The sequence below is a fragment of the Impatiens glandulifera genome, chromosome 1 (genome assembly GCF_907164915.1).
Source record: "Impatiens glandulifera chromosome 1, dImpGla2.1, whole genome shotgun sequence".
Taxonomy (NCBI): Eukaryota; Viridiplantae; Streptophyta; class Magnoliopsida; order Ericales; family Balsaminaceae; genus Impatiens; species Impatiens glandulifera.
Window position 1 is genome coordinate 139,743,061 of NC_061862.1, and position 12,218 is coordinate 139,755,278.

At 36.6% G+C, this 12,218-nt stretch overlaps 1 protein-coding gene across 1 annotated transcript; it reads right to left on the bottom strand.

Annotated features, from left to right (window-relative positions):
* Window positions 1-2,329: 2,329 nt before the first annotated feature.
* LOC124945363 (probable serine/threonine-protein kinase PBL25) lies at window positions 2,330-11,888 on the bottom strand. The gene is made up of 7 exons (XM_047485789.1): window positions 11,828-11,888; window positions 11,702-11,785; window positions 3,857-4,008; window positions 3,561-3,750; window positions 3,051-3,469; window positions 2,528-2,810; window positions 2,330-2,430 (listed from the first exon to the last, which is right to left on the bottom strand). The coding sequence occupies exons 1-7, from the start codon at window positions 11,886-11,888 to the stop codon at window positions 2,330-2,332; spliced, it is 1,290 nt and encodes a 429-aa protein (XP_047341745.1).
* Between the last annotated feature and the right edge of the window lie 330 nt (window positions 11,889-12,218).

Genomic DNA, 12,218 nt, shown 5'->3' on the forward strand with positions numbered 1-12,218 from the left:
GTAATAAGACTTGGGACTTGGTTCCGCGTCCTCAGGGTGTTGATATTATACGATGCATGTGGATTTTTAAGCATAAAACTAACTCTGACGGCTCTTTTGAGAGGCATAAAGCCCGTCTTGTTGGTGATGGCAGGTCTCAGCAGATTGGAATCAATTGTGAAGAAACCTTTAGTCCTGTTGTCAAACCAGCCACCATACGAACTGTTCTGAGCATTGCTTTATCGAAGTCTTGGTCCATTCACCAAATGGACGTCAAGAATGCATTTTTACATGGTAATCTCAACGAAACAGTTTACATGCATCAGCCTTTCGGTTTTAGAGACAAAATCTTTCCCGACCATGTTTGTTTATTGCGCAAATCTTTATACGGCTTAAAACAAGCTCCTCGTGCTTGGTATCAAAGGTTTGCAGATTTTGTCTCTACAATCGGTTTTACACACAGCACGACTGATCATTCGCTTTTTATCTATCAACATGGGTCCGAAATTGCCTATCTACTCTTGTATGTTGATGACATTATCATTACGGCTTCGTCTGATCAGTTACGTCAGACTCTCATGAAAAGCTTAGGCGCAGAATTTGCTATGAAGGATTTAGGTAAATTAAGCTATTTCTTGGGAGTTGCTGTATCGTATACTAAGGATGGACTTTGTCTTAGTCAGAAGAAATATGCTGAAGAAATTATTGATCGTGCTGGAATGTCTACTTGCAAATCAACACAAACGCCGGTCGATACAAATGGCAAACTTGGAAAATCAACTAGTCCACCAGTCTCTGACCCCACTCATTACAGAAGTTTAGCCGGAGCACTACAGTATCTTACTTTCACACGTCCTGATATTTCATATGCAGTCCAGCAAATTTGCCTCCACATGCATGATCCGAAAGAGGCTCACTTGGCTGCCTTACACAGAATCATTCGATACTTACAGGGTACAAAGCACTATGGCCTTCATCTTTACAAATCCTCACTGTCTACACTCGTTTCATATACTGATGCAGACTGGGGAGGATGTCCAGATACCCGTCGCTCTACATCTGGCTATTGCGTCTTCCTAGGCGATAATCTTCTGTCTTGGTCGTCAAAACGGCAATCCACACTTTCTCGTTCTAGTGCTGAAGCTGAATATAGAGGAGTTGCCAATGTTGTCTCCGAATCCTGTTGGCTTCGCAATTTATTGTTAGAACTTCGTATCTCATTGGACAAAGCCACACTGGTCTACTGCGACAACATAAGTGCGATTTATCTCTCCCAAAATCCGGTCCAACATCAACGTACCAAACACATCGAAATGGACATACACTTTGTAAGGGAAAAAGTAGATAGAGGTAAAGTTCGCATTCTTCATATGCCTTCTCGTTTTCAAATCGCTGACATATTCACCAAAGGACTTCCGCGCATACTATTTGAAGATTTCAGAGACAGTCTCAGCGTCCGAGAATCTCCCGTTTCGACTGCGGGGGTGTATTAGTATATTGTATATATCTTGTTACCTTGTTTAGATTCCTAGATTAGTGGGTTACCTTGTTTAGATTCCTAGATTAGTGGTTTACCTTATTAAGAGTCTTTTGACTAGTATATATTGTAACATTGTTTATCAATAATAACCAGGGGATTAATCTCTATCACTTTTAAAGGGAATACAATTAGAAATGATGATGCTTAAAAGAAAATTAATCTTGTTAGACTCAAACTCACCACTTATTGATACAGTGTATATATTAAGATCATAGCTTAGAGAAATTTCTAGATAATGTGAGTCTCATAAATCTATTTGACCTAGGACAAAGAACAATGTATTTCTTCTATTTGTTTTATTCTTGTAATGAATAGAACATTTCAATATGATTATTAAGGTGTGGGAAGAGACTTATGCAATAGTTGATATTTTTGTTATGTTTAATTTGGCTTCTTTTAAAGAAATCAGAAATTGATAATATTAATAAAAGAAAAGTAATTTTGTTAGAGCTCAAACACACCAATTATAAGATGTCAATGGTGATCATAACTTTGAAAAAAGTTATCGGAAATTAAATGAGTCCGGTGAATCAATGTATTTGAATTAAAAGGAAAGTAAATTTGCATGCATTCTTTTCCACCATACACTTTGCACACATTCCTCTAAAAGGTAAGTGGCTGAAAGAGTAAAAAAGTTGATGAAATTTCAATTATGGAAGAGAATGGATACAAGAAAATCAATGAAGCTCTTTACTTGCCATACAGTTTTTTTTATCATGGTCATGGCCTTCTTTGACATTTTATGTTCTCCATAATGATCTTGATTCTATGTACTTTCATTATTGACCTTTCTTAAAGATGGACTCAATCTCATGGAACTTCCACCATGGAACTCAAATTCAATGGCGTCACTTCCATTGCTAGAAGAACTAACACTTCTTTGTGAACTTCTATTGCTCTCTCCTTTTCTCCTATACATTGCACTCATTTCTTCTTCTTGATCTTCTTCTCCTTCATCATCATCATCGTCGTCATCATCACTATAATCTGTCGAGAAATCCCCCGAACTTGTTCTCTCCTCATCATCCTCGTCTTCATCTTCGCTGCCTTGATCATGACTTGTGTTGGTGGTGGTAGAAGTTACCGGAGGAGTAAGGTTTTCTCCGACTAACTTTAGGCAACTAAGTGCGGCCAAAATGTCACCAATCAATGGACGTACCATAGGCTCCTCTTGAATACACATTGCCGCCACACCAACCACCTGATTCAGATCCGTCAAGGGATATCGGTTTTGAAGATTGGGATCAGCCATCTCGGGGAATTTCTTCGGGTTCTTAAAATATGGTTGAGCCTATATATAAATCAAAGTATAAAGTTGAATGATAATATGTTAAAAGATAATAATATTAATTTTGGGTTATATATAAATATTTTTGTGAATGTATTCAAACCACATCAATTAAATGGTCAGTGAAAGACTCAAACTCATGATCATGAATTATGATACTCTTTTACTGAGCTATGAGTCTCCTAACATATAAGCAGACCTAATATTTGTTTTTTTTATCAAAAAACAAATATTTATGTTCACTAGGGAAACAATATTTGAGATTACCCATGTAACAAGATTTTGGTCGTTGGTTGGTCGAGTAGTATCGATTGCTCGTCGTCCTGTGACTAGCTCAAGTAATACAACTCCGAAGCTATATATATCGGACTTCAAAGTTAGTTCTCCCGATCTTTCGTATTCGGGAGCACAATACCCATATTTTCCTATAACCCTTGGAGATATGAGCATTTTCCCACCTTCATTTTGGCCAATGTTAGCAAGCCCATAATCAAACAGCTTTGCGTTGAACTCGTCGTCCAACATGATGTTTGATGATTTCAAGTCGCGATATACAACTGGAGGCTTTGCTATTTCGTGCAAATACTCGAGCCCTTGAGCTATTTCCTCCGCTATTTTCATCCTTGTTTTCCAATCCAAAGCTGGTTTATCCGGCAGAATATCTAAACGAACAAATTTACCATTTGTCAACAAAATAATAATCAAATTATTCAATAAAAAATGCACTCAAATAATGCAAATGCTGATGAATACCGAGTAGATGTGCATCAAGAGCTCCTTGAGTCATATACTCGTAAACCAGAAGCCTTTGATCACCATCAGCACAATATCCAATGAGTTCTACCAAGTTTTTATGCCGAAGGATACTAAGTGTCTCCACCTCGGTTTGAAATTCCTTGTTTCCTTGCATTCCATTGCGATCCAATTGTTTCACCGATACAACCTGCCCAATATCTTCTTATAAGACACAAATTATGTCCACTAAATCGTCATTTTACAATGACTTCCGATGGCACGATGGCACGATAATTGATTGAAAAATAAGTAACCTGGCCATTGGGTTGCAATGTGCCCTTATAGATTCTTCCAAATCCACCCTCGCCTAGAAGATATTCTTGGCGGAAATTCTTAGTCGCAGATGCTAATTCGCGAAATGTGAATGCCTTTATTGATAAGTTTCCTATTTCTCCTTCACTATATCCTAAAGGAAAATAGGCACAATAAAATACACAATTTCATTACCCATTTTGGAAGGAAAACAATGATCATAACTCTAGCTCGATAATAACACTTATTAAGACAATCAGAACTAATACGTTACATTTTACAATGGACATGAGTTACAAACAAAAAATGCTACTAGTCTAGGTAGGTAAGATTTCTATTTTTTGTATGAGCTATTGAGAATGTTTCCAAGTAAAAGAGGAGACAAGTAAAATCTTTTATTTTGTTACTTGGAAATGAAAATTATTTACTAAACTAATAGTATTGGCAATTAATTGATTCAAACTATAAATGCAAAATTATAACTTTCTTAAGTTTGATTTTTTTACAATCCAATCAATTATCACTTATTTTTTCAAATCACTTCATTCATAGAATTTACTAAAATAATAAAAATATTATAATAATGTATCTCAAATAGATTAATAAAATTTAAGTTATTTAACTAACCATCTCAAATTTTATAGATAATAATTTTAATACTAGCCTTTTGATTTTTTTTATTCAAATAACCCAAGATCAACAAGAACTTAATTAATTAGTATCATCTTCCAAAATTTAAGCAAACAATTTTTTTTGTGTTCTATATTTTCAAGTAAACACAAATTTGAGAATACAAACATGAATTGATAAATGAAACCAAATGACAACAACTAAAAAGAATTTAACCTATTAGAGATATGAATATTCATGTATATTTCTAGAAGAGAGAGAGAGATTGAACCTGGTGCATCAATTGCTTGAGCGACAGGCACGTCCTGAACATTTCCATCGTCGTTTTGTTTATCAAAACATGGGAAGCAAGTCATATTGAAGAAGAAATTACCGAAAACGGGATTAATGTATTTCGCGAATAATTATTATAAGTCAAAACAAGATCATGGATTTAGAAAATCACAAGAAAGAAAACCCAGAAATTGAAGGGTCATAGAAATTGATGATGACGATGATTAAAAATCATTGCAGCAATAATATTAAAGATCAATACAACAATGAAAATGATATGAACATTATTAGTGCAACAAATTCATGAAGCGCGGAGGAGAGATCTGGGGGTCATACCCCCTTGAAAATTAAAGCATTGATAATGGAAATGAAAAAGAAGAAAAAGAAGAAGAAGGCCCCCCAGATAGCTTAAGCAAGAGAAGAAGGAGGTTTATGGGAAGAACGTTGATGACATGTCAGCATTAGGAGAGAGAGAGAGTGTTGGAGATGGAAGGTTGAAGTTGAGGTGATGGGATGCCACGTTTTCTAGCTCTAATAATCATCTTTTTATTATTTTAGAAAAAATATTCTTTATTATTTTTTTTTGGTTGATTTATTTGTTTATTTTCAGTTTATTACTGGCATAATATATTGGTGGTGACTTTTATTGTACTTGGAGGATAACATGTTCTTTATTTAGTATTTTCTTAAAAAAAGGAAAAACTCAAATAGTATCGTATATCATTTAAAAATATATTATTAATTATATAACAACAAACAGAAAAAGGTATGTTTTCTATAAAAAATGAAAATACTTATTCGCATATGGCCAAAAGGTTTGGGAGGTGTAGAAAATATTTTTCTAGTTTTGGATAATAATTAAGAGGTCTAAATTGCTGGAAATTTTGAAACGAAAATTATTTTTATACTCTAATCTAGCAATGTGAGATGGGTAAATACACAGATTATTCAAGTCTAAAACAGAAGATCAAGCACAGAACAAAACAATACTAGATTTACGTGGAAAACTCTCTCAACCTGTAGGGTAAAAACCACGGGGCCAACCAGCAAATTTCATTATAAACAAGAAACAGATACAAATGTTCTTCTCAACTTTAAACCTAACAGTTGAGGTATACAAACAGAAAAAACCAATGTCATTCAGACTCAAGCAAGTCTAGATATAAGACAGCAAGAAATTGGAACCTGAAGGTGAAAATGTAAGAGATCTATTGTCTTCTTCTCTTCTCCTTACTTTGTTTCTTCTCCTCTGTTTCTTCTCTAGAAGTGATAGAATGAGCAGCATTCTTAGGTTTTGCTCATTTAATTAAATGTCTGATTGGGTTGGACCCAAAGGCCCAACATAAATTTAGATGCATGGATTTTAAGCAAATTCAACGGATTAAGCACATGGGATGCCAAAGGGTTGCGTCCAAGTTTGGTGTAGAGTTTGGGCTGCACTAATGTTTTTTCTGAGGTTACAGGTTTAACTATTAATGAAAGCAAAAGTGTGGAATTTTATGCAGACGTGAAGGACGAAACAAAGCAGGACATCTTCAACATCGTGGACATCAAGGAAGACAACTTTCCCGTAAGGTACTTAGGAATTCCATTAACCACGAAGCAGATCGAGATCTCACACTACAAGTCGTTGATTGAAAAGGTAAAATACACGATATCTGGCTGGGCAGCGAAAAAACATTCTTATGCAGGGAGGATCGAACTTATCAATACCGTGGTCATGGGCATAGTTAGCTACTAAGCGCAGTAGATGGTCATTCCGAAGAAGGTAATAAAGGAGCTCGACACGCTGATGAGGAACTTTATCTGAGGCAATAGCGGAAGAGGAGAAAAGAAAGTCAAATAGACCGCTCTCTGCAAACCGAATGACGAGGGATGCATCGGCTTGAAGAATTGTATCGAGTGGAACAAAACTCTCACCTTCAAGCATCTGTGGGCTTTGGAGCGCAATCAGGAGTCACTATGGATCAAATGGGTGCATACGAGGTTTATGAAATACAAACTAACATCTGGATTTGCAAAATTCATGAAGGTTTGAGCTGGTCTTTGAAAAAGATTCTTAAACTTAGAAGCGATATTGTAGATCTTTATGACATCCGGCTAGGGGATGGGAAAGACACTATATTCTAGAACGACCCCTGGTTCAAAACCTAGCCTATCATTCACAAGGATGAGTTTCAAAATACCCGTATCAGAAGGGACTACGCAAAAGCAAAAATCAGAGATATTAAAGACGGGAATTGGGACTCAATCTTGAGAAGAAATTCAGAAGGATAGAGGATACTTGATCATATAAGTAACATACAAATACACGACAGACCGGATATTCATGAATTGAAAGATGAGGACAATGGGAAGCTGGTATCGAAGAAAATATGGGAGGTAACCCGGGAAAAAGCGTAGAAAGTAGAATGGGCTCCTCTTGTATGGTCAACAAAGATTATCCCTCGATACCAGTTCATCCTATGGCTCACCTTCTGGGAAAGACTCAGCACTCGTGATTGTATCAGCAAGTATATGAGCATCCCGAACATTAGTTGTCTTCTATGCAGAGGAAATGAAGTGAACATAGATCACCTATTTGGAAGCTATTGTATTTCTTCGGAGCTTTGGGACAGGTTCTATAAAAGCCTAGAGGTGATTAGTTTCCCGAGCGAATGAAATGAAATTAAAGAAGCGGCACTACTCAAAGCCAAGGGAAATGGATTAGCAACAAACGTGTTAATGTGCGATTTTTTAGTAATGGTGTATAACATTTGGCAAGAACGGAATACAAGGATATATGGCAGAACTCGCAGGAGCGTCGAAGAGTTATGAAAAGTTATTGCATCGGATTGCAGCACCCTAGCGGGAACGTGGAGAAGAATTCCAAGCATAGAGTAGAATTGAAAAATCTGCAAGAACTGGAATTTACCTGAAATATCTGTCAATTCTACTTCTTCTAATTTGCTCATTCCCTCTCGTAGAAGACCAAGTGAAGAAATTCCCAGAATTTGTAGACTCGATACAACCCATATCTTTGATATAGACATTAAAGTTAATCATATCCCGAGTTATTTCAGATTTTGGGCTACGATCAGATTCGTTTCTGGTTACGTTGTAATCACCAAGGACATCCCAAGATTTATCACTACCGATCTAGTTTCAAAGAAAATTCTAGAGGAGTCTTCTGTGAGTGCTTGATTTGCTAGCATAGACAATAACAAGATTAAACAAGATTCCTGTGATTCCTTCTTTGACCTCCACCAGGATTGCTTGATCATTCAAAAAGAGAGCCCTGACCTCAGCAACTTTGTTATCCCAGATAACCCAGATTATGCTCGTTTTGTCATTTGAGTTGTGAATGATTTCATAGTTGCTATCAATACACAATTTGTTAACATTCCCAATGTTCCGGCTTTTGACTTTTTTCTCAAGAATACTCATAATATTGATCTTCTGATTCTCAATGATCCTTCTAATTTCTTTGCATTTTAGAGGGTCATTGAGTCCCCTTATGTTCCATGTCATTATATTCATGAATGGATATAAGTGTTGGGTTCCTAACTTTCTAGACTGTCCTAGACCTCTTCATTAAAGAAGTCGTAAGCATCACTTGTCTCGTTATTCTCAATGGCTACAACTTGATTACATGGAATATTATTCACATTGAGTGGAGGTTGTCTCATATAGATCTCATCTTCTCCCGTTATAGAGTCGGTGGCTTCTGGATCTAGGATCTTTCTACTCTGTCTTCGCTTTTCAGCTTGTTCTTCTTTAGTAGGTCTTTTCTGACTTTGAATCTCTTCACTACTGAATTCATGTTTGTTATCGATTTTAATCCGCCCTACTTTAAAACCAAGGCTCACTGCCTTATTTAAAAGACCAAATTGTTTTCTTCTGCACTTGATCTTTAATTTCACAAAACCCAAGATTTTCCAGTTCATTCTCAAGAGCTTCTTTATTGCTTGTTGGTTTTTCAATATTTTTTTGTCTAGGATTTTCTTGTTCATTATCTCGAAAGGTGGCTCTGAGCCCATGGATCGGGTCATTTCGAATTTTGATGACATTGCTTTTTTGGTTCCTACTTGCATTCCTAGAATTGTGAAGAGTGGATTCACAACCTATTGGAGTGCCATCTGACCCAATTTTTCTTTTTTCATATGGGCCAAGTATTCCCCATCCCATAGATCTTTAAATTCCAGAATTTTTAGAACCAGAACATTTTTCATCAAGACCGGTAGTAGCAAGTCCGATAGCTTGAGTGGTATCCGGATCATCAAGTCTAGAACCAGACTTAACATGGTCAATATGGCTAGGTACGGTAGCATTATGAGAAGCTCTAGGACTGGTGTGGCTATGTCAAGCTTTATCAGGACCGATATCCTGAGCATGATCGACGTTTTGAACAAGACATATTCTTGAGAAAATAGAATCCATAGGACTGGTGCCTTGAACATGACCGATAGGATCAGCGTTAGCAAGGCCAACTTGTACCCTTACCCACTTCATTCTTTTTCATATCTTCTTCCTTACTCTTATCTGTTCTTGCTTTTGGTTACCCATCTTATCATTATCAGTGTGTTCATTGATGTTAAGTTCAGTCCTGTTCATATTTCTCTCAACCTGAGCCTAGTTAGAGTCATTGATACTAGCTTCCTGAGCATTGTTATTGGCCTTCGATTTTAGATTATTATTGACTGGACATTTATTCGTAGTACATTTATTCATATACATCGATTTGGTTTCCATTCGTATTGTACTCCAATGTCAAATAAATTTCTCAGTCTATCTTTAAGTTCAAGCTTAATTGGAAGAGAGCTACTTGGATGGATTTCGACACTAACTCTGGCCACAGATGCACGCTCGTAACCTTCCATTGCTGGGTTAAACATAAGTGGTTTGCCTATTATGCTTGAAATATAGGCCAGACCCATTGGGTTACACAGGTGTGGTGGAACATTCTTGAGATTCACCCAGATTTGTTCAAGTTCAAGTGGTCTATAACCTTCCATTGCTCGCTCCACTTATACAATTGAATCTTTTTCCTTTGATAAAGGTATATTCCCTCTCTATGATCGGCTTTATTTCGCTTCCATTCTTGAAGGATAGAAAGTAGAATTCGTGATCATTGATTGTGATCCTCTCCAGACCAGAGGATTCCCACTGACCCATCAACGTTCTTTTAACCTTAATAAATGGTGCACTCATGTTGCCCATAAAGTGACTAACTATGACAAACTCCCATGCCTTTACGCATTTTTCTTCAATTTCTGGTGGGAGCTCAAACCGATGCGGATGATCAAGTGTAATTACCTTTGGGTATAAGGTGTCTATCTGGAATTTTCCCTTTTCTGGATTATTCATGGCATTTCCATTCCACACCTTTCCTTCTTTCCAAGTTTTGTTTGGGTTGATCATGATTGTATACACTTTTGTTTTATTACATTTAGAAATTTCCTTTATCGAGTCAAGCATCCACTTGATCACTTAATCATATTGGTCTTTGTTGAAGAGATTCCAATTCTTTAGATAGTGACTGTTGAACTGAGCATTCAACTGATCATTTCTTTCCTGAGGCATCGTAATCTCTTGTTTATTAACTTGGAAAAATAATTTCTTCGTATGGTTTCTCAGTCCTGCAAAATTTGTTATTTCGTTTTTCCTTATTGACCACGTTGGACCAGCAGTAGGATCCTTGTTATCAGCCTGAGTATTTTCTTTGTCAGGAATTGCAGCAGTAGGAGGAGCTGAGGAGATGACTGTTTCAGGGTTGCTATCTTTCCTGACTTGTTTGTTCTTTTCGGCCCATCTAACCCTTGTATTTCTCACAAAACTGTTGCATTGAATTGTTCCAATCTTCTTTAGAATATCTCCTTCAGTACTCTTCTCTTGTGTGTCAATTTTCCTTTTTTGAATGCTATCAATTAGAATTTCAGGATCCAGATTAACGAGTGGAGAAAACGCACCCATGTTCAGTATCTTAGTGTTAGCCTCAGGTGTCATAGTTTCCTTGGGATTTACCTCAACATTTTTCTTAGAACTTGAGTTATTTACCTTAATGTTTTTCATTTCATTGATTTTCAATCCATTCTTAACCTTCTTAGCTATTTTAAAATTATTCTATCCCATTACTTGACCGATCCTTTCAATTTCAGAACTTGTTTTGGAAGAACTATGCCCATTTGCTTTTGGTTTGATCTTTGTTGTTGACATCTTCTTCATGGACTTAGGATATTCAACGTCACATATTATTGTCTCATCATAGTCAGTGCTATCGTCTGATTCCAAATCAACATCCATGTTTTGGTTCTTTTGATTCGACTGGTGGCTCATAGCTTTGATTGTAGAGTTATCATCCTGTCGATTAGGACCGGAAGAGACAGCAATTGTATGACCAGAAATGTAGGTAGCACCAGGGCTTATATGAGCAACCAAATTATCTTTTTCGAACCCAGCCAAGCGAAAACCGTTGGCTAACCCCATATCAGACTCAGCCAAGCGAAAACCGTTGGCTAGTTCTTCCAGTTTCATACATTCTTCACCTTTTATACCCTGACTTATATTCTGATCCAACTTATTTGTAGCTTCCATGATATCTATACCTAAACCCAGATTTTCAAACAGATTGTCATTCATGGTGCCATCAACCAACGAATCAATATGATTCCCAGCCAATCTTTCACCATTGACTATATCAATCAAGTTCAGTTCATCTTCCTTTAGATCTATTTTATTAAGTTTTTCTGATTTAGATGAATTTATTTCCATGACCAGCTCCAACTCAGATCCAATTTCTTCAGTGTTTCCAGATTCTGTTAGACTATGTCATTCAACAGTTTCAGCTAGATGTATATGTTATTTAGAAGATCCTGCAATTTTAGCCTCGGTTTCAGAATCCTAAGCGCATTTAGTGTCTTTTGTCCAACCTTTTTCTAGTATAGTACATAGTCTGGTTGTCTAACTTTTCATCTGATCCTTAGTAGGGCAGGTAGACTTAGCATGTTGATCATCAATGGAACCCAAGACTTTCAGTTTTGCAAGATTTCCTATTGTGGAACAAGATTATGAAATTATGTCATTCTTTGGACCTAATGGACTCTGAGCAACTGATATCTCCAACTCTGTAGAGACAATTTCAATATGACCCATTTTCCCCAGTTCAACATCCTCTCTTGTAGGATCGGTAAACTATGTTTTCTGATCTTTCTCTGTAACTGAATAACCCAAACTGTCATGTTTTCCTATTTTTGAAACTAATCCCAACCTTGTAATATTCTTTGAACCTTGATTCTCGACCAGTAGTCTTATTCAGCCCTATCATATTTACCTCAATAGGAACCCCCAATATCAACTTCAGTAGGATCATTCAAAACAGACATAGATCTCAACTTAATGTTTTCACCCGATGCAGAAACAGACCCCAACATTGAGTTTTCAATAGGATCCGATAAACCTGTACAATTTATGTCATTTTCCCGT

Excerpts from the sequence above, each read along its gene's own strand:
- LOC124945363 (XM_047485789.1), bottom strand. The coding sequence starts at position 11,888 with ATGGGTCATATTGAAATTGTCTCTACAGAGTTGGAGATATCAGTTGCT. Across the intron at positions 11,786-11,827 it reads AGTTGCTCAGAGTCCATTAG|GAAATCTTGCAAAACTGAAA; the intron begins GTCCAAAGAATG and ends GTTCCACAATAG. Across the intron at positions 3,470-3,560 it reads TCTTGATGCACATCTACTCG|ATATTCTGCCGGATAAACCA; the intron begins GTATTCATCAGC and ends TTGTTCGTTTAG.